The following is a 21,822-nucleotide window of genomic DNA, read 5'->3' as shown; positions in this document are numbered from 1 at the left end:
TCCTTCCCGAGCCCTGGGCTCAGCTACTTCTCCGTGTGACCATTTCTCCACCTATGGCATTCTATGCCTTACCATTCAGCCTCAGTTTCCCCTAGTGTGTGAAATACTAGCGTTGTCCATGCTGCCCCATGCCTCAGTTATACCAATCTTTGCTCCAGAGCAGCTTCTCCTTCAACCCCTGCACCAACGAGAGACTTTCAAATAATACAAATGAAAGACCACCATCCCCCCAAAAATCACATCTTTATTGTTTGATTAATGAGCTGACTCAGAGGGAAGAGTGAACTGGGGACGGGGAGTGGGGGTGGCCAGTTTTGAGTAGCCAGAAACTTTTGTTAACTGTGTACAAAACATGAATGTTATAAAAAACCACGTAGAAAATAGGTGGGCAATGCAGGAGCCTTACAGAGGGCTCAAGGCACCTGGAAATTTGAGACATGGTCCAACCGCACATCTGGCTCAGGGACTGGGGCTGAACCCAGCACTTCCTGCCCTGCGGAACAAACATGTCCTCCTCTCTCCTGAAAACCACCGCAGAACTGCTCCTGAAGGGGCGGGGCGTAATGACCACTGTCAGAGGCACTGCGAGAAATAAACTGAGCCCATCCTGAGCCCTGAACTTCCTTCTTTGGGGCCCAGAACTGGAGCTGGGTCATTCCTATCCCCTGGGGTTCTGCAGGGTTCAGCCATTCCCTGGGAGGAGAGGCCATTGGACACTGTACACGGACACATACACCCTGGGCTTTGGTCGGCGCCTCAAGTGGGCAGGGAAGCTGGAGCTCCTCTGTCCGGCTTGTGTAGACTGGGATGTGCCGTGCAGTACAGTCCTGCTGAGGCTGTTGTGTCCAACCAGGTCCTAACTGGGATAGCACAGACAGCACCCAGTGCCCGCCGTGTCCACGCTGGACTTGGCACCAGGTCCCAGCAATCCATCGGTGACCGAGTGCTCCAAGATAATGTCCTCCACTCGGGTGATGTACAGCAACGTCAGCAACACACCAAAGAACTGAGGATGGAGAGGGGGCGGGTGAGAGCCTGCTGACACACGGGCATCCCTTCCAGATAGTTCCCCCATGACACTGGGAAGCCGGGGAAATTGAAGCATCCTCGCACTCACTGCTCAGGCAGCTCCAGGCTAGACCTCTTCTGTCCCTCCCAGGAACATGGAGACTTCCCTGTGCCTCACTATCTGGGCCTTCTGCCTCCAGCCCAGCTCTGTCACACTTTATTCAGGACCTTGGAAAGTCTTGCCACCTCTGTTAAGTGGATGTGGTAACCATACAACCTCACTGGTGGGCTGAAGCCAGAGCCAATACTAAGTGAGCAGTTGAGGCTATTCCATTTGTCTCTCCTTGCAGACCCTAGCCCTCTCTCAGGGGCTCTAGACTTCCACCTTCATCACCCAGCCTTGCTTCATCTGTCCCCACAGACTACCCACCTGAGGAAGCAGGATGCCCAGTAAGAGACCCGCCATGATCGTGTAGTTGTCCATGAACCATATCAACACGGCGTTGGTGCAGCCCCGCACGTGAATGACGTTCTGGGCACTCAGGCGCTGTGCAGGAAGAGGGTGGTGTCAGCACGGGACCCTGGGTTTTCTAGTACTGCTCCTAAGACAGCACTGGGGACACTGGGGCAGTACTTTGGGGGTCAGTACTGCTGGGAACTGGGGGATGGCAGAGTATACCCACATGCTTCTCAGATGCCACCCAGCACTGTACACTATCACCTCAGCCAAAAGCCAACTCCAGGTATATGTGGAAAAACAACAACAAAACCCTATAACTATGTGGTTTTAATGTACAGGGAAGCTTTTAGAATTACTGTTAGATTTTTCCACAAGTGAAACATTCCTCACCATGAAACTTTGCTTCATCCCATAATTATTAAACAACATCATTTGGGGGTGTGGCTGCTGGCAGGCTGCCCCTCTTCCAGTGGATGGTCCCACCCTCACGCATATATGGGCAAAACTAATTGGACCCCATGGGTTATTTAAAAAAGAAAAAGACTGGGCACAGTGGTGTACACCTTTAATCCTAGCACTCAGGATTAAAGTGTATAAGAGACCCTCCATCAGCTGGGGGGGGGGGGTTGGACAAGAGACCCTCCATCAGCTGGGGGGGGTTGGACAAGAGACCCTCCATTAGCTGGGGGGGGGACAAGAGGAACACCATTTCTGGGGACGGAAGGTTTTCAAGCCCTTACCTCCTTGTCAATTGTTTTGTAGCCACACATGGTGTTGACGACATCTGTCTGAAACAGAAACATATCACAAATCACGACTCTAAGGGCTGTAATCCGAAGGACATGCCTTTTACAGGTGAAAGAGCCGAGGGGTGGGTGTAGTCTGGTGTGGGGGGAGCTGAGATTTCCCGCCTCCAGCAGCCGGCTCCAGCCTGTTTCTTAGTTCCCTCCTCAAGAAATCCCCAGTGGAGAGCCAAGGGCAGACCCGCTGCCCTCCCTGGAGATAACCCCTCCACCAACTGCAGTCCAGCTCTTTAGCTAGAAGCACTCCTGAGGCACCCCCACCCCTCTGCTGACCCATCTGTATTTCCCAGTCCAGCCAGGCTGTTCCTACTTGACTGGCTCTCAGAAAGGAAGGAACTGCTCAAACCACAACAGGGCCCCCTGCCAGCTGCGGTTTACCTGAGGGCAAGGCTGGGCCACTGGCCACGCTTCCCTGCCCTTTCAACACTGGGTTCACCACCAGGGTCATAGAAGTTCCTCTCTGAAAAAAGGGCCAGGCTCCAGGACTCCCTGCGGACTCTACAGCTGGGCTCTAGCCTCCATCAAATTCCTTTCCAAGTAGGCTCCATGACACTTCCCATCATTGCCTGTGCCCTGTTTGGTCACATCTTCAGTTATAAGGGGAGAGGTGGAGTCCCAGGTCCAGCCTGGATCCAGTTTGGGTCCCTGCATATGTAAGTGAGGCATCGCTTCCGGGATCCAACCCCAAGAGAATGGAGAGGAAGCGGCACTTGATAGAGTCAGGGGTGGGGTGGGGAGTGGATGAGAAGGTCCCTGGCAATTCTGGAAAGTCAGGGGACCCTGACCTGGGAACCTGATGTCACAGGGACAAGTGCATGGAAGGGCTCTGGCCAGGGTGACACTGCTTACAACCCCAGTCCCAGATGTCATCAGATCATTCAAAGCGGCAGGACTTGGTGTGGGCACAGAATAACCTTTCTCAGTTATGACACTCCCCCGGGTGCCCTCAGACCCAGCAGTGCCCAGCGCTCACATGGCACTGACCCCGGAGGAAAGGGCCAGCCATTCACTTAATGAACAAAGGTTAGCTGGCATTTGTTGCTATCAGTCTCCATTTTAGGGGCTTGGCGCACAGTGGACAAAACGAAGCCCCCGCCTCTACACTGGTAGCCTAGAGAGAAGGCGATGGATGCGACTAGGGAATGACGTAGCTGAGAAAGAGGCGGCAAGAGAGACCTCGCTGGGCAGCTGGAGGTGGGGTTGCATGACGCCAGAGGACATGGTAGTGTGAGAGCCTGGCTCCCTTGCCTCGGCGCGAGTCAACTTGGAGGGGTCATATGTATAGATTCAGCGGAGACTCGCACCCAAAGGGCACCGAACCTCCGCCACTGCTCACACCCCCACTCTCCCCCTCCCACTTGGTGTTTGCTTGCTTATGTGTGCCCTGCAGTCTGCCCTCCTGCTGCGGCTGCTCCACTCCCACTTGCTGCCAGCACCTCAGCGCTGACTTCTGTCACTCATGAGGACACCACCTTGTGGTCTTCAGGGTACGACCTTGAATCTCCCCTATTCCCTGCTGATCTCAGTCTGATATCTGGTCACACAGGCCTTCCTGCTGGTTCTCAAACACACCAGGGCAATTCCTACCCCAGGACCTTTGCACCTGACACTCTCTCTGCTGAGGGTTCCCCTCGCCAAAAACACTTGTGAAGCTTACTCCCCCACTCCTTCGGGTTTTCCTCACAATCCACCTCTGTATCTAAAACTGCCGCCTCCCTGAATGTTCCTTAGTGTCTCCTTCAAACCCCTGTCACTTACGTTGTCAGTTTCTCTCACTAAATCGTCCCCATTTGGGAGGGACTTCTACGTGTGCCTGCAGTCCCTCCAGAGCCTAGCAATATGTCTGGCACACAGTAGGTCTTCAGTCAATGGTTGCTAAATGAATAAGCAAATGAAGGAAGACACACTGGGCTTCCACAATTCATCTTGGACACCCAAAGTGCACTCATGGGAGATGAAGTTCAAGGTCACCTTCCGCAGTTCTCTGCAAACCCGGGGAACCTTCCACAGCACTCATCAGCCTCAGAGGCCTGGGGTTTCCAAAGTCCCTCCACCCGGCCTTTCACAGGGCAAGTTCATTTGGCACTGGTCCAGACTTTAGGCAGAAGCCCCGCCCACAGCCACTCTGTTCCCATGGTGACTGGCTGGGGTGGTAAGCACAGCTGTTGGAACCATCAACAAGAGACTTTGCACGAGGGTGTGTGCATGGGAGGTGGGGGAGTAATTGTGAGGCTTTTGTTTCGGGCTCGGTCCAGAAACGGGGCAGTGCCTGATAGACTTGTCATACATCAGGACTGATGTCTTGGTGACCGCACAGCTCAGCATCCCAGATGGCTGGGGAAACAGCTGAGAGGCTCCTGCCAGGGAAAGGTGGAGGCTGGCATTTACATCACCACATCCCTGCTGGCCACAGCACTGCTCACCACGCCTGCACTGTACGGGGTGGAGCTGGTTGCCCCTGCCGGGCGCCTGGCCTGACACAGCTGCATTCCATGCCAGCCCTGCCAACCTTGGGCAAGTCTTCTAGAGGGGGTTTGTAACAGTGCCTCTGGTCTCCCCAGGTCTCCCTTTGCATCCCTGCTGTGGATACAAAGAGCCTGGGCCGGGCCATGCACATGCTCCAGCGATGCCCACTGACACACCCACAGAGGAGGCTGCCCACCCAGCTCCCCTCTGCCAGAGCCCAACCAGCTGGGGGATCCTGCACCCAGCACCCCTGCGGTTACCGTGTTCCTGATGCAGCAGGTGTAGGGTACCCCGCAGGCCAGGGGCCCGGGAGCGCTGCAGTCATGGTACTGGTTTTTGCTCCAGTCTCTGTAGTCCTCCCCGCCGCAGCACTTGAACTGAGGAGGAAAGCACACTGATCTGAGTCATTGGCAAAGGCAGGGTCAGTGTGTGTAGGGGGTGGGGAGGGGGGAGTACCAGGGAGGGGGCAGGAGGGCCAGGGTGAGGGTGGGAGTGTCAGGGTGGAGGTCTGAGTGCCAGAGTGGGGGTGGGGGCCAGGGAGGGGGCGGGAGGGCCAGGGTGGGGGGCCAGGGTGGGGGCGGGAGGGCCAGGGTGGGGGGCCAGGGTGGGGGCGGGAGGGCCAGGGTGGGGGCGGGAGGGCCAGGGAGGGGGCGGGAGGGCCAGGGTGGGGGCGGGAGGGCCAGGGTGGGGGCGGGAGGGCCAGGGTGGAGGTCCGAGTGCCAGGGCCTCATGATGCCATCTTCTGTTAGGCCAGAGGAATCAAGAGTGGCATGGCCATACAAAAAGGGGTGAACTCTCTACCCTGGAAAGCCATGCACGGTAAGGCAGGACTACTTCAATTGGACACCAGGTGCTGACTAGACACTAGAAAGGGAGTCTCCCTGGCAACCGATCTGCATCCTTCTCCATCTTCAAGCCCCTGGGGTAGGGGTCTTGCCGGAGAAGACAGCCTCAGAGGCCAGGTCCTATGAAAGCCCTGCTCCATCCTGACCTTGGAGACCAGAATAAACTGCCATAGTCTCCCCCTCCCACCTCTCCCTTCTGTACCAGGGCCAGCTTGGGGTGGGGGGTGGAGTGCAGCAGAAGGACCAGCTGGATGACTTCCTCCTGGACAAGGTAAAATCACCCTGGGAGATAGACCTACTGGCTAAGTGGTGAGAGCCACGGTCAAGCATACAGGCACGCCTGGATTCCCAGCAGGAGGAATGGTACAGTGTAGAGCCAACCTGGGCTACATAGTGAGTTCTAAGATAGCCTAGGCTACAGGATAAGACTCTCTCAAAAGCAAAAACAAAAAACAAACAAAACTATCCCAAAACTCCCTGAGGGAGGGTGTGACCAGGAAGGGGTGCTGTATACCTGGGCACAGGGAAGGCGGGGGGGGGGGGTGACTTTATGTTGGGAGGACGGAAAGACTGCTCAAAGGAGAGGACATGTCATGTGAAACATGAACAAGGAAGAGACAGTCAACACGTATGTGGAAAGGCCCTGTACATCAGCAGCGAGTGGAAAAGTTCGTGAGTGGAGGGGATAAGGTTCAGGGAACAGAGGCCAATGTGGAAAGATCCATCATCCAGAGTAAACAGAAGTCTGGGACTGCTCCAGGAGCAGGAAGCTGAAGGAGCGTGTGGTGGGAGTCCAGGTAGACAGCATCTGGACACCCTTCAGCTGTCTCCACGGTGCCCTGGCAGCCACCAGGCCTTCCTTGGGATCCACGAGTGCCTATCTGCAGTGTTGTACCAGGGCCATGTGTTCTGTTGCTGGACAAGATACATTCAAATCCTCCCATCAACACCCCGGGTGTGTGACCAAGGGCAAGGGGATCAGCCTCTCTGGGTCTCGGACGCTTGTCTGCAATGCCGGCTCCGTGGGGCTGAGCTGGACTGTAGGAGACGCCCTGAGGGAAGCGTTCTGCGCAAGGCCCAGTGAGCATTAGTCACCTCCTGCCCCCACCCACAGAGAAATGACATCTCTGAGCCAGCTAAGGGCTGGTTCCAACAAAAGCATCTACCAGGAGAATGACTCGGCCCTCCCAGCCTGGGCTACCAGGCACACGGATGGCAGGAAGCAATCTCCCAGAAGCTGCACCTGTTTCTCCTACAGAGAAACACAGAGCCACAGGCCCCAGGGTGTGGTGAAGCTGGCCTCCACTGAAGGCTCAGGGGACCAGGAACACCAACTGCCAGGCTCGGGAAGGGCCTGTGACCCTCCAACATCACCGTCCCCACCCAGTGAGTGAAGGTGACCCCCACTGTACTGGCTCTGCTCTGAGCATTTCAGAAAGAAGCTGAGCAAGTCACAGCCACTGTGAAACGAGAGACAACGAGAAACCTGCGCCTCAGGACAAAGAAAAGGCAGCCCAGCCCCAGGGAAGGGTAACCCCACTTCCACCCACAAACTGGGCTGGGCCTCGGGGAGAGGGATAGTGTCCCAAAAGGACACACAATCGTCATCACATTCAAAGGTGTGTGAGAGGGGTGGGAGGGGTCTTGTCCCATGTCCAACGGGAAGAGCTGGGATTGGGAGAGAGTTTTCTCCCCACCTTTGCTGAAGTAAACTCTCCACACCTGAGGGACCGGGTCCAGTAGGCTGGACCCTGGGGGAAGGCCAGCCAGTCCCGAGAGAAGGAGATCCCTGTCTTCCAGGGGCTGGGCCCTACAAAATAGCCAGAGAGACATCTGGCCTTGTGAGTTGTTCCCCGTGTTTGAAGGGCCACCCACAGTCAGCCACCTGCATTGGGACTGTATAGGTCAGCTGGCCCTTCGCCCCACTCTCTGGAACAGAGGCTCAGGACAGGGACAGGTCCTGGAGGTGCCCCTCAGACCCCATGCTCCCCATGTCACCTTCTTCTGAACAAAGTCCATGATGTTCTTGAAGTCCAGGTCGTCGTAATAGTTCTCAATTCCTCTCCGAATGTTGTCATTCAGGAAGTCAATGGTCTATACAGAAGGAAACAATACCGCCAAGGAGAAGGAGCATACATCAGGGGCTAGGCCCAGATTATTCTAGAAATCTAGGATAGCACAGCAGTGTAGCCAACGGTTCCCACCTACCTGAGTAGGTCTCCCCCACGCCCCACCCTGAACACCCGAGACTACCCAGCTCACAGATATTCCCTAGGTTTCCAAAGCCCAGGTCCTGAGAGCCCGGCTTGCCAGGCTCCAACTCTGAAGAGTAGTGTGCTAGAGCTGGGCCTCAACCCTCCTGATTCCTGGCAGGTATTCTCTCCTCTGCCCAGCAACAGGCCTGAGCTAGAATCTTCCTTTGATGCTCCAGCCCCTCAGCCACACTCTCATCACCCAACCTCTTGCTTTACGAAGAAGGAAACTGAGGCCCCAGGGGAAGAGTACTATGGAGCTGGGAGAAAGGGGAGATAGAGGACAGACTGCCCTGGGTCACAGAGCGGGCTGGTCAGGACTGGAATCCAGGTCCCCTGACCCCCCCCTACATGGGCCTCTCTCTTCATCACTCTGTGCTCTGACCCTCAGGCCACACAGTCTCCTCCCAGTTTGGGCACAATCAATCTCCACCCGGAAGGGCACTGGAACGCCACCCTCTCCCAGTCACGCTGGGCTCTCGGGATCAACAGCCGGTTGTTGTGCTGAGGTCTCCGGAATACAAAGGCTCCACAGCAGGCAGGGCTGGGGTGGGAGAGTGGGCAGCTCAGTCACAGGCTTGTTGTGACAATCGGAGCTTTCAGAGCAGAGGCAGAGTACCAGCAGAGACTGGGGACAAAAGGCATTCTTGGCTCTGGTACAGGACAGAGGAGCCAGACAATTCCTGGGGGAGCCACCACGAGGTACGCTGGGATGGCAGGGGCCAGCTTCCAGGCCCTGTTAGGGCTGAGTTTCCCATTGGTGATCAACCCTGGGGACCTTCCAGACCTAAGCATTAGCGATAAAGCTAAAAGGGCCATCAAGTCTCATGGTTAAGGCCATAGTCCCTGCTGCCACTAGGCCCCAGGTACTTCTTTTAATCTCCAAGCCTCCTTCTCTCATCCACAAAATAGGGAGACAAAGACAGTCAGCCTTCTGGGGGGGTGACAGGAGTTTGAACCCCTGAAAGTGCTCATTCACGGATGCTGGGTACATGGTTGGTCCCGATAACACAGACATCTCTGCAAGTGGGAAACAGATCCTTGGGGGAGGGGGCAGGGGATGACTTCATATGGCCACAGAGGAAGCTCAGTCCCCAGGGGAGCTAAGGCCTACCCCTTGCCCAAAGGACCTCCTGCCAGAGCGGTAGCCCCTAGTATGAGCATCCTGGAGCTTATATGAGACACTTGCAGCCCTGAGATCAGTATGCCTTATCCAAGGTCCCCCAGCTGACCAAAATGCCAGCCCACCAGCCCACCACACTCCAAGTTACAGGCTAAGAAGCCCGGGTTCAGGCTAAGAGAGGGCAGGGCCTGACTTGAGAGCCTGGAGGCCCTCCCCTCCCCTCCCCCACACCTCTGCTGGTGACCAGTGGCAGCATAGACCCTAAGAGAAAAGAAAGCCACAGGCTTCTACAAGAGTTTCTGAGGTCATCAGCACACAGCCCTTCATGGGTCTGGCACCGGACCCCAGGGTAGGGGTTGAGTGGCCCACCTGCCTGCCAGCCACACTGCATAGGCAGAAGTAGGACCAACCAAATCCTAGCCTGACGTCCCATCTAACCTTGCCTGCCTGGTCCTCTGGGGGATGTGGTGACAGGCCAGCTGGCCGGGGTGGGGTGGGGATGAATAAGAAACAGGACATGAGGGTGAGGTCTGTCTGCCACCCGAGGGGGTGAGGGAATGAGCTCATAGCCCTGACCGATGCACTGCAGGGCTTCACTGGTTGAGCTAGGGCATGTGGGTGACACCAGGGTCAGGGACTTGCCTCGGCCACAAGGGTGGAAATGTGATGTGACGGCCTCTTTCCACTCTGGGCACACTGGGGACACAGAGCTCACTCACCATGGTCCTCCCTTTCCACCTCAGCCATTCTAGATCTCCATGGAGGCCCTTCCCTCAGGGCAGGCCATGGCGAAGATGAGGGCAGGAGGCATAGTGGCCAGGGTAGACTGGTAGCCTGTGGGGTCAGTCGGTCTGCCATCTATCTATCTATCTATCTATCTATCTATCTATCTATCCATCCATTCTCTCTTTCTCTTGCATTCTCCCTCCCCTGCTAAGTCTTGCTAGGATCTGAGGTATGTGCTGGCCCCACCAAGACAGACCAACAGACCAGGAAATTCCATATACCCATATGAGGACCATCTTCCCATCCAGGAAGCTGTACTGCTCCTGTTATGGGGGAAGGCCCTGCAGGAAACCTCCCTGACCAGACACGGGGGAACAGATAGTCCTGACCCAGCCAGCTCAATGAGATGGTTGTTGGCATTGTTTTGGCTGCTGCAAACCTGCACTGCTCCTGGAATTGTGCATGTGGTGTGTTTCCTGGGAACATGAACAAGACACCAAGGTGGTCCCTTGGCTGTGGCCATTAAAAAGATGTAACAAATTCCCATGGTGCACTCAGGTTGTACAGTTTCCAAATCATAAAGTGTTTGCTAGTGTCCACAACACCTATCACGCATGATTCAAGGGAGCTGGGGTCAATCAGAAGAGGGACAGGGCACAGAAGAGGAAACTCTAGCTTCTGCAGCTGTTGCCGGCGGCCAGCCACACCACACCCAACTCTCAACCAGGTCACACCATCAGGAGCTACTTCAGCCCGCAAGCTGCCTTTCACCAGGGCTGGCACATACCACAATGGGCACATGACCTGGAGCAGGCAGACATCAAAGGCCACGTGACTTCTCTAAGTGTGTGTTGCCACCAGAGGAAGCTGTGCAGACCTGTCCTTTCCAGAATTCTCCTTTAAATCTGGATTTCTAGCCTTGGATGCCCCCGCCACACCCCAGGGAAGTCTTAGACTATTTTAAATGGATGGAGGTGTGTGTGGTACAGCTCCCTGTGCAGGAGCCAAGTGTGAAGGAGTCCAAGAGCATCTCGCAGGCTGGCTGCTCCAGGATACAGCCCCTCTGGGGATAAAAAAAAAATGTTCTGGGCCTCTCTGCAGGCTGTCCAAAGCTCCTGTCACTTTCTGGACAGCGCTTGAGACCTCAGGCAGTTGTATATATGTCCAGGTGCTTAGCCAAGGGGACCATAGAGCCACCAGCTTTCTCCTGCCCCTGACTTCAAGATATTCTAAGTGCCAGCTAGTATGCTATGCCAGGATAAGATAACCAAGGGGATGCTGCCTGCCAATCTCTGTCCTGGCATCAGGAATGACCAAGGCATACTCTGATCAAGACAGAAAGCCATCTGAAGTCATCTTGTTCTGCTGGGAGAGATGGCAGGGGGCCTGGGAGATGAGTACAGACCTACCAGATATAGTCCAAGACCCTCCAGTGTTTATGCTCCGTTTTGCCATCTCTGACACCCCGATGCCGTCTTGATGAAACCCAGAGCAAGCTAGGCCAACAGTTAAGAATGGAGACTATAGCTCAGGTTGTGGGGTCACCAAGTCCCCTTACTATGCTCAGGGTCAAAGCACCGGACATTTTTCTGCTGGCCCCTACTTGACTCCCCAGCACACACCACACACATGCACAGACGAGGAGACCCTGCACTCTGCTTGCTGGGTCCCCCTGTGTGCAGATACCTCACCTAGCACAGGGGCAGTTTCTTCTCATATCTAAGTATCCAACACTGAACTTCTTGTACAATGGCTAAAGAAATCTGCCTTCTCCTGAGGAAGCAGGACTTGGGTGACTTGGGCACCCCCCCTCTTCTTCTCCATCCCCTCCTCATCACTGGCCCCTCCCCGACCCAGCAGCATCTTCTTCTCCCATTCTCAGCACTGGCTTGGCTCTTCTCTGACAAAATCATTTGCAGAGAGCCAGAAGGGGTGCACTGGTTGTTTTTTTGTTGCTGCTGTTTTTGTTGCTTAATGAGGCATTCCCCACCAGCACCACAAAAAACGAGAAAGAAAACTTTAGGAGCTAGAAAAAAAAATAGAGAAAAATCAACTCACCCCACCCCTCTGGTTCCAGCAGTTTCTCCAGCTTTTTTTTTTAATTTTTGAAATAAGGAATTACTGTGTAACCTACATATGCCTCAAAGTTGCAATTCTCCAGTTTCAGCCACCAGAAGTTCAGGGATTACTGGTGTGAGCCGCCATGTCTGCTGTGTTCAAACAACCTTAAATATTATATATTGTGATTTTTTTTTTTTTGTAATTTTGAGGCAGGGTCTTGCTATATACCCCTGGCTAGTCTGGAACTCACTATGCAGCTCAGGTTGGCCTCAAAGCCTCAGCCATCCTCCTCCTGTTTCAGTCTCTCCGGTCATGGGACGGGTAATGGTGCCACGGATATAGGCATGTGTCACTATTTTATATGTTTATTTTCTTTTGCTCCTGGTTCCTTGCTCATGACCCCGTTTCCCAAGGCAGGCAAAACAAACAAACAGAAACAAACCTAGAAGCTCTGTTCCCCAAGGAGGGTCACAGAAGTGGTCACCTGCCCCACTTTCGGGGCCACAGAGACCAGCTCTGAGCCATTCTCATCTGGTAAGGTCATTCCAGAGGGGTCCATGGCAAACCCACAAGAAAATGCTGAAGAATCTTCAAACAGGCTTCCCCGCCCGCTTTGACAGTCCTACCTACACAATGGTCTTCATAGCCACCCAAAGGGACAGTTTGGGGAACTGAACACAGGGTAGTCCTACAGGGTAGAGCATTGGGAAAGGCGCTGACCAAGAGAACATCTCTTCTCGTCCTTTAGAATGGTTTTGACATGGTTGGTTGTTGTTGTTATTTGTTTGTTTTGTTTTTTTGAGACAGAGCCTCTCTAGCTTTGTAGCCCTGGCTGTTCTGGAACTTATTACATAAACCAGGCTGGCCTTGAACTCACAGAGATCCACCTGCTATGTGCCCTGGGTGCTGGGATTAAAGGTATGTGCTACCATACCTGGCCTTTGGCATGTTTTGTTTAGTTTTGAGACGGGGTTTCAAGTAGCTGAGGTTAGCCTCAAATTTACCAAGTCGTTGAGGGAGAGCCCTGAACTCCCTCACAAACTATGAAGCACACATTTTATGGTCATAGAGCCCATAGGGTGTGGGGATAACTAGAAAATCATTCCTGACCCAGGCCTTGGCTTCCTAAGCTGTGAGGACTGAAGGTCCCAAGAGGCTCCCAAGGCAGTGGCCTTCACTCAGCTCAGTTCCCTCATTTAAAAGAAGGAAGTGATGTCACGGCCATGACTGACCTTTAAAGCACTGGGAAATGACAAACCTGACAGACAGCCTTGGAGAGGCATGCTGGAACCAGGGCTAGCTCTCTTGGAAAGGACAGGTTTATTAAAGCCACGAATGGCCCTGACGATGAGCTGGCCCTGGGACTCATCCAGGAAAGTGCTAACCTAGACCCCTGCAAGACCACTGGCCAACTGAGAGACCTGCTGACCACACAGGAAAGCATAGACAACTATCAACAGCTGGAATAAACACCTCTCTCTACTCAAGACTGCTGGGGCATGAACCAGTACCAGCTCAGAAGACATGCTTTGAAAAGCAGAAAGAAGAAACAGCTCAAGGGGCCTGGGGTGTGGTGGCACATGTCTGTGACCCCAGCTCTGGGGAGATGCAGGCAGTAGGTTCAAGGTCATCCTTCCTACACAGCTAGTTTGAGGCCACCAGACTATGGAGACCCTGTCTCAGAAAACAAAACACACACACACACACACACACACACACACAAAATATACACACATACCTTTCTGTTCTTGGAAGGGCTTCTTAACCTCTCTGGGCATTGATGACTCTCCATCAACACAATGGGAACTGGTCCTCTCCCCAGACCCTTGGACCTCTCTCACTCATTAGGAAGCAGATCCTGAGGTCCTACATTTGCTTAGGGTCAGGCCCCATTGTTCATGTCCCCTTCTGGGTCAGAATATCACCATGCCAATGCAGGATGGAGTAGGGATCAGACATGTCGCTCTTTGAGGGTATGGGACAGTGACTGGTGACTTAGAATCAACTTCTGACAAGTTACATAGTTCAACAACAGCCCTTGAGGCACATTTTTATTGTTTTGAGACAGGGTCTTTCCACATAGCCCTGCCTGTCCTGGAACTGGCTAGACCATATAGACTAGACTGGCCTTGAACTCACAGAAATCTGCCCACCTCTGCCTCCTGATGAGACACAGTCTTAACAGTACCTGGAAGGTCAGGGACAAAGCCCTACCTATAACACCCAGTGAGGAGGAAGGCAGGGGAGGAAGCTAACAGGAGACAAGCCAGAGCTCGGTATGCAGCTCAGTGGTAGACCGCTTGCCCAGCTTGTGCGGCATCCCAAGGAAAAAGACAACACCCTGAGTTGGAAGATGCTCTACCCCATCACTAATGGGATCTCAGACAAGAGATGCTGAGGAGGGTCTGGAAAGGCCTGAACCATGCCCTGCTCATCACATTCCCCTCTTCATTCCATGTTCACCCCAAACTCTGGGAGGAGGAAGTACTCAGGGTCAAGGAAGCCACGTGACCTGACCAAGGCCCCCAGATAGTATGAGGCACCTGAGTGTAGACTGTGAAGGCACCTGGGGCCCGGAACTGTGAAACTTGTGCACCTGTGGACACTGCTGGGCTTGGGTATCAGGCATCACTCACTCAACCTGTCCCTTCCCTCAGTCCCCAAAACACACAAACATCAAATCCCACTGTGTCAGACCTGGGCACATTTGCCTCCACTTCCATCTGAGCCACCGTCCCTTTGCCTCTGGATGACTGTCACAGTCTCTGGGCTAGACTCCTATGTTGTCCTTACTTCTCTACTGCCCGTTCTCCACTTGGCCAATAGCCTCTGAGCACCTATGTACCCCCCACGCCAGCCTGCCAACTTCACCTTCCATCCTTCTCCCTACACCTTACCCCATGAGTCAAGCAGACTCCAGTCCAGACTGTTCTCTCAGTGTGCCCAGCGGTTCCTCCCACCTCTGCTCACCCAGCCCCTTGCCATGATACGGTGCTGTATGGCCTGGCCTATCCCAGGTCACCCAGCTCCATAGAAACCATCTGTCTATCCTGTCCACAGCAGCACCCTGGGTAAAGCCCAGGACACACACAGTGGGTGTCCAATACACACATAGCTGACCTACCTGGTTCCGGAAGATCAAAGCCACTATGCCGCCGATAAGCTCCATTATGAGGCAGATCCCCAGGATGTACATAAACTGGAAGACAAGATTCAAAGATTCATCCGGGGAGTCAAGGGAAGGCTCAGAGAACTCCATACCTGCACTAAGATCAAGCACAATAAGGTGGGGGGTCCTCCCTGACGGGGCCCTGCTGTCCTCCTAGAGAACACAGGGCACTGCTCAGGAAGGCTTGACTCTAGAGAGTGACTGAGATGCCTCTGGCAGATACTCCTCATATTTGCCCCAGGAATTCTAGTGTGTGTGTGTGGGGGGGGTAGACAAACAGTAGGCTCCTCCCCCAATTAGACTGGTATCCTCCCTCTAACACAGCCAGAGGGAGCAGCCTGGATAGCACTTCCTGTCCCTGGTACTCCACTGCCTCCCTAAATAGCTCAGAAGTGGCTTCCTAGTCAGCCAAGTACAGAAGAGGCACTTGAAGTTTAAGGACACACACTCCACCTTTTGTTTGAGAAAAGATATTGACCAGATTGATTCTAGCAAGTCCCAGCCTTGGGCAGTACCAAGACCCTGCTTGTGTGTGACTACAAAGCCACCCATCAGAGGGATGATGGGGGCAAAGAGGGGAAGACACACATGCATCAGAGGACAAGGGCCTGCACACCCAGTGTTCCCAGGATTGGGTGTCTCCCCTCAGCTATCAACAAGGGTTGTGTGGACTACAACTCTCCACCTGATGGGCACGTGATCTGAGCCAGGTGCTCCAGTGTACTGGGACTCTGGCCAGAGTGGCCAAAAAAGACACCCTGGGCTCAGAAGCAATCAAGATTCTGTGCCTGAAGACGGTAGGCAGGAGCAGTCCTGCTGGAGGTGGCAAAACAGACTGCCTGGCCTTGCCTGGTGGTGCCGCGAGGCCCCCTGGCCCCCATAGGTTTGCTGGCTGCATGAGCCCATGATTCATCCTCCCATCCCCCAGCTTTGCTTGATCTCAGATGACCGCCATCTCCCCTATGACAGCTGGGAATCCAGAGACCACAGCAGTATCCAAGTCAGATGTACATACAGGCTGATATGAGGTCGCTGGGGTGGATATGGACCACTGTGCTACGGTGGCCGATTCAGGAAATGTTCTTGGGCAGCTGGATGGTGTGAAAGACAGAAGGAACCCAGCTGGCCAAGGCAGAGGGACAGGCTCTTCAGCTTTCTTGGAGACACCAAGAACAACTCCCTCCATCTTGGGGCTGGGAGGAGCCACTTACCGACTGGAGAAGGCACAGGTTGTCCCGGAGGGAAGCCAGCACCCCGATGAAGGAGACAATGAACATGACTACCCCCAGGAGGATGAGGATGATGGCCGGGGCCAGGAAGGCGCTCTCCAGGGTTTTGTATTTCTGCCGCTCGACCTCTGCATAGATCCCCACTGACAGGACCAGGCCCCCAATCAACTGCAAAAAAAAAAAAAAGTAGAGAGTGAGGGGCTGTGGAACGGTGATAATTCAGTCAGAGCATCCTTGCCTAGCAGGAATTCCTTCCCTAGGTTTGACCGACTACAGAGCATAAACCAGGGGCAGCGGTGCGCACCTATAATCCCAGCATTTAGACAGTGGGGTCAGGAAGTTCAGAAGTTTCAAGTCATTCACACAGGAAGCTTGGAGACAGTTTAGCTACATGAAATCCCGCCTCCAAAGGTGGGTGGGGCAGGGAGGAGGAAGATGTCAGGCAGCTACTTGACTTTACTCAAAGGGTATCTCTGAAACTGTGATCCCAGCCCCAAGACATGGGGTCCCCAGGGAACTGCACATGAGGGCTGATGCTGTGGGCTCAACTATGCATCCCCACAAACCAGTGCCTCAGAATGTGACTATATTTGGACTTGGGACCGTGGAAGCAGTAATTAAGTTAAAATGAGATCATTAAGGTGGCTCTAGTCCAATATGAGTGCTAAGTTGGTTACAGGCTGGGAGGTAGCTCAGTTGATAGAGTGTTTGCCTAGAACGCAGATGCCCTGGGTTCAAGTCCCAGCACCACATAAACCGGGTGACGGTTTAGCACTTGAAGGGCGGAAGCAGGAGAATTGGGGTTTAAGGACATCTCTGGCTACATGCAAGCTTGAGGCCAGCCTGGGATACATAAGACCTTGTCTGAAGAGGAAGGAGAAGACAGAAGTAACAACACAAAAACGCACAGAAGGACCACAAGAAGATGTGTAAGGAAGACAGCCACCTGTAAGCCAAGTAGAGGGCTTGGAAGAAAAGAACTCTGTCAACAACTTGATCTTAGGTTTCGACCCACCAAACTATGAGGAAAGAAAACTCCGTGGTAGTGTATGTTCTAACAGCCCTGAAGACGGACACCAACTGCAGCGGACAGTGCTGGCGGAACGGGGAAACGGCACTTCCTGCAGCGTGCGTCAGAGAATGCGGATTTGTCTCAGGTCTGGGACAGGCACTGGCCAGGAGTCTACATTCTCATCTGAATAATGGGTATGAACACACTGCTGTCCTGCTCACCCAGCAGCTTTTAAAAAGGTTTTAGTGAGATAGTGAAGATGAGCATTCTAAAAACAAGGGGCACGGGGTCACTCTCATGCACACTCAATAGGCGGGCCACTCTGGGGACACTTCCCAGCTGCTCAAGGGGCAAACGCTTCAGTCTCATAAACAAGGAATTTCCTTTTAGAAGGACCATCGAGAAGGCCGAATGTCAGAACAGCTGAGATTTCTAGGGCATTTAAGTGCAATCTCCTCTTATTGACATTTTAACACAGAGACACGGTACATATGTTAGCCACATAGGGTAACTTCCTACCAGGAAAACCAGGCTGTCATTCACACACAGGCTCACCCCACGGCCTTCGGCTCTCCTTTGGCAGAACATGCTTCCCTCATGCTAGACATCCTATGGTACACTCCCCCAAATCCTCCGGGGTGTTCAGTTGTCACCTGTTCCATGAAGCCTTTGGGGACACATTACTAAAAACTGGAAATCCCTGATTGTTGTGGTCCACATGCTTGCAATTTCACCTCTCAGGGATCTAAAGTGGGAGGGACTGAGAATTCCAGGTCGGCTTGGGCTACATTAGAGACTCTCATCCCTCCCTTCCTTTCCCCCGCCTCTCTTACACACACACACACACACACACACACACACACACACACACACAGTAAAAAATACTGTTAATGGAGTGGGGATCCCTCCCCATGAAAGTCCTTACATCTTTTTTCCTGATTTATTTCTTCCCATTTGTACTTATTAGTATGTTGAAAGTGGGTGTTTAACTTGTTTGTTTAGTTGATATAGGGTCTCACGTAGCCCAAGCTGGTCTTGAACTTGCTGTGTAGCCCAAGATGACCTTAAACTGCTGATCCTCCTGCCTCTGCCTCCCAAGTCCAGGATTACAGTGTGTGTCACTGCTCTTGGATTTGTACTGACTAGTATTAAATATGCATTCATTATTTTTTTTTAATTTTTTTTACATTTTTTTTATTGGGGGTGGGAAACATGTGGAGGTCAGAAGACAACTTTTGGGAATTAGTTCTCTCCTTCTAGCATGTGAAACTGAAGACTGAACTCAGGTCATCGGGTCTGGTGGCAAGCACCCTTGCCCGCTGAGTTATCTCATCGGCCTTTATTTTTTCTTTTCTAATTGTTTATTCCCATGCCCCCCTAAGACAGGACATAACTCCAGGACAGGTAGGCTTTCGGCAGTTCAGGGCACCCCCATTACCCTGGAAATCCCAACATGAGGAAGTCTGGCCAGTGTTTACAGCCTGTGTCTGCTGAAGGAAACCGGGCTACGCTTTCCCACAGACCTCAAGGTTTGAGTTAGACATCACTTCCCCCAAGTGTGTCTAAGCAAGGACTTCTATAGACTTCTCCAGTCCACAGAAAGCAGCATGGATGAGTAACAGATGCCACGTCCAAAGTAAGACCAGTGAGGGACGTTACTGACTGTTGGCGAGCTATGCTGAGAAGTGACAGGGATCTCAGGAGTCACACCGACAATGACACAGAAACAGCTGACAAGATGACCAGGAAACCAGGCCTCTCGGACCCAGTGTCCTCTTAGACTTTAAGCTGAGTCTTCCTGGTTTGCGAAGATGGCTGAGAAGCACCTCCTGGTCTAAAATGGTCTCTCTAGTACGCATGGCCAGGAGGCTAACGGCATGGACAGAATCAGTCAGCAGTTCCATATGGACAAGTTAGCCAAAGCAGGGAAACTGTGGGTAAAGGATCAAAATGATCCATTTGGGTAAATTTTTTTTAAATATTTATTTATTATGTATACAATATTCTGTCCGTGTGTATGCCTGCAGGCCAGAAGAGGGCACCAGATCTCATTACAGATGGTTGTGAGCCACCATGTGGTTGCCGGGAATTGAACTCAGGACCTTTGGAAGAGCAGGCAATGCTCTTAACCACTGAGCCATCTCTCCAGCCCCCTTGGGTAAATTTTTTAAATGATCAGGGCAACAGATATAACACAGACAGACAGATAGATAGACAGACTCCCCCAAACACACACATACACACATACACACACTACCTCCCTACAAGAAAAAGGCATCCACAGGAATAAACTATACTCTTGATAGAGAAAGAGTAACTGTAGGTTGTCTGGTGAGAGGCATTCTAAAAGCCAGAGCAAGGTCTAAGCAAGATTGGCCTCAGCTCCTAGGGTTCTCTGAGACATACAGTGGGCAAACATTAGAAAGCCGATTCTTTTTGTTTGTTTGTTTGTTTGTTTTTGTTTTGTTTTGTTTTTCGAGACAGGGTTTCTCTGTGGCTTTGGAGCCTGTCCTGGAACTAGCTCTGTAGACCAGGCTGGTCTCGAACTCACAGAGATCCGCCTGCCTCTGCCTCCCGAGTGCTGGGATTAAAGGCGTGCGCCACTACCGCCCGGCTCAGAAAGCCAATTCCTATGGTGGGCACAGTCGCATACCCTTAATCATTGCACTTGGGAGGCAGAGGCTGTTGGATCTCTGTAGACCAGCCTGGTCTACAGAGCAAGTTTTAGGACAGCCAAGGCTACACAGGAAAACCCTGTCTCAAAAAACAAACAAACAAACAAAAAGGAGGAGTCTGAAGTAGTTGGTGATGTAACTCACTGGTTGAGCACCTGCCTAAAAAGCCAGACCCCCTTCTGAGTCCACATCCAAGGGCTGCTCACTGCATCCCAGCCTTGGAAGGGTCAGCCCTGAGAAACCTGGATGTTTTCTTAGTCACAGCTCTGTTGCAGAGAGAAGACACGGCAACCATAAAAGAGAACATACCACTGGGGACTTGCTTACGGTTTCAGACGATGAGCCCGTGACCGTCATGACAGGGAACGTGGCTGCAGTAGGGCAGGCATGGTGCTAGGGTCATAGCTGAGACTCGACAGAAAGAGAGTGAGGGTAGGCCTGGCACAGGCTTCTGACCCATCCCCCAGTGACCCACCTCTCCAGCAAGGCCACACCTCCCAATCCTTCCTAAACAGTCCACCGACTGGGGACCAAACGTTCAACCCACCACAGATGACGACATCCCTCAGAGCAAAGGGGTTGTCAGAAGCCACACGTGGAAGGAATCAAATACGCAGGGATCCAGCGTTGTGAGGGCAGCAGGGGTGGGGCTTCATCATGTCCCTTGGTGAAAAGTTTGATTCTCACCCTGTCCCTGAACCATATGGCTCATCGCACTAATGTTTTCAGAACTGATTCCATATGTTCTTGAAAGTTGGAAGCATCCTGTCGTTAAAAGTTCATCTTTCCGACAGGATGGGCCCTGAGCCCTGCTATCTCCCTCTGCTCATGGCCCCTAGCCCATCCCAGCCCCCACCCCTCCTTCCAGCCTGAGCCCCTGCTCAGCCTTTGAATCCATCCTTTAAATCCCAGAGCCGTGGGACAATTTCAAACATAGCCAACCTCAGCCCTCTGCAGAAGGACCATGGGTGGATTCTTTTATTTTTATAAGCTCTCTGGAGCCCTGGGACCACTCCAGGACAGTCTTGCTGGCGGTGAACCAAACTTCACTTGGTCTGACCACAGTCACCCATCAGACACCACTACCGGTTCCTTGCTAGGTTAGCCAATGACAACTCTAGCCCACCAAAGCCTGGACAAAGCTCCCACATGGATGCCAAGGCCCAGGCCTCGGGATTCCCTCACCACCTCGCACCAAGCCATCATAGGCCCATCTCTGCTGGTCAGTCAAAGATGGCATCGCCGTTCACACTGTCCCCACGCTGACCCAGGCCCCTCCAGCAGGTGTTCAGAGCAGTGCTGTTCATGGCGAGAAGTGGGCATGAGTCTTCCCAGGAACTTAAAAATTTCCAAGTGATATCTACATCTCTGATGGCATCAGTTTATCCATCTGAGTACAAAGTTATCGGTCAATGCCAGCATGCAATCCAGTCTGCTCCTTCGCTAATTATAGCCCTGCCCCAGGCAGCCAGCCATCCCGGCCCCAGCGCAGGAAGCAAACGACCCATTTATCAAATGAGACAGCTTCAGCTCAACAGGCATAAGGGTAGGGGCACAGGCCATGCCCATTTGGGGACACGGTGGGAAAAGAATATATTGCAGGCAGTCTGTGGGCAAGGCCTTACACTGTGGGACCAGGCTGCCTCTTTGTCCTTCTGTGGGGGAGCTCTGTTGTCCAGCGTGAACTCGGTCCTTTGAGAATCCGCCTGGAGCTCAGCTTTCTCGTGGGCAGAGACAGGCCCAGCTGTGCGAAGCTGCCGGGAAACAAGCCATCCTGTGTGGTGCCCCAGCACCTGTGCGTGCTCAGTATGCGTCTGGTTAGTGCCTGGCTGGTTCACCCTGAGCTGGAACAGATTTCTACTTAGAGAGGTCCATTTCCAACCCTCAGGCACATAACAGGCTCCTGCTGTGTTCCAGGCACTTCCTTAGGCTCCACGAGGGCACAAGGAATCAAAATCAGATAGGGAGCAAGACTTGGGGAGGAGAAGGTGAG

At 53.1% G+C, this 21,822-nt stretch overlaps 1 protein-coding gene across 1 annotated transcript in view; it reads right to left on the bottom strand.

The window, feature by feature from the left end:
• Positions 1-226: 226 nt before the first annotated feature.
• Positions 227-21,822, bottom strand: part of Tspan15 (tetraspanin 15) — a 42,289-nt gene continuing 20,693 nt past the window's right edge. Inside the window, exons 2-8 of the mRNA XM_041656006.1 lie at positions 16,125-16,310; positions 14,869-14,943; positions 7,581-7,676; positions 4,998-5,114; positions 2,209-2,256; positions 1,439-1,555; positions 227-1,006 (exon numbers count right to left, since the gene is read on the bottom strand). Of these exons, the coding sequence (XP_041511940.1) occupies positions 857-1,006; positions 1,439-1,555; positions 2,209-2,256; positions 4,998-5,114; positions 7,581-7,676; positions 14,869-14,943; positions 16,125-16,310 (789 nt within the window). The 3' untranslated portion in view covers positions 227-856. The remainder of the gene's footprint in view (positions 1,007-1,438; positions 1,556-2,208; positions 2,257-4,997; positions 5,115-7,580; positions 7,677-14,868; positions 14,944-16,124; positions 16,311-21,822) is intronic.

The sequence above is a fragment of the Microtus oregoni genome, unplaced genomic scaffold, assembly GCF_018167655.1.
Source record: "Microtus oregoni isolate MIOR12 unplaced genomic scaffold, Mior012 000007F_ref0000211, whole genome shotgun sequence".
In the NCBI taxonomy this organism is placed as follows: domain Eukaryota; kingdom Metazoa; phylum Chordata; class Mammalia; order Rodentia; family Cricetidae; genus Microtus; species Microtus oregoni.
The sequence above is the reverse complement of the archived record's forward strand: the minus strand, read 5'-3'. Positions and strand labels throughout refer to the sequence as shown.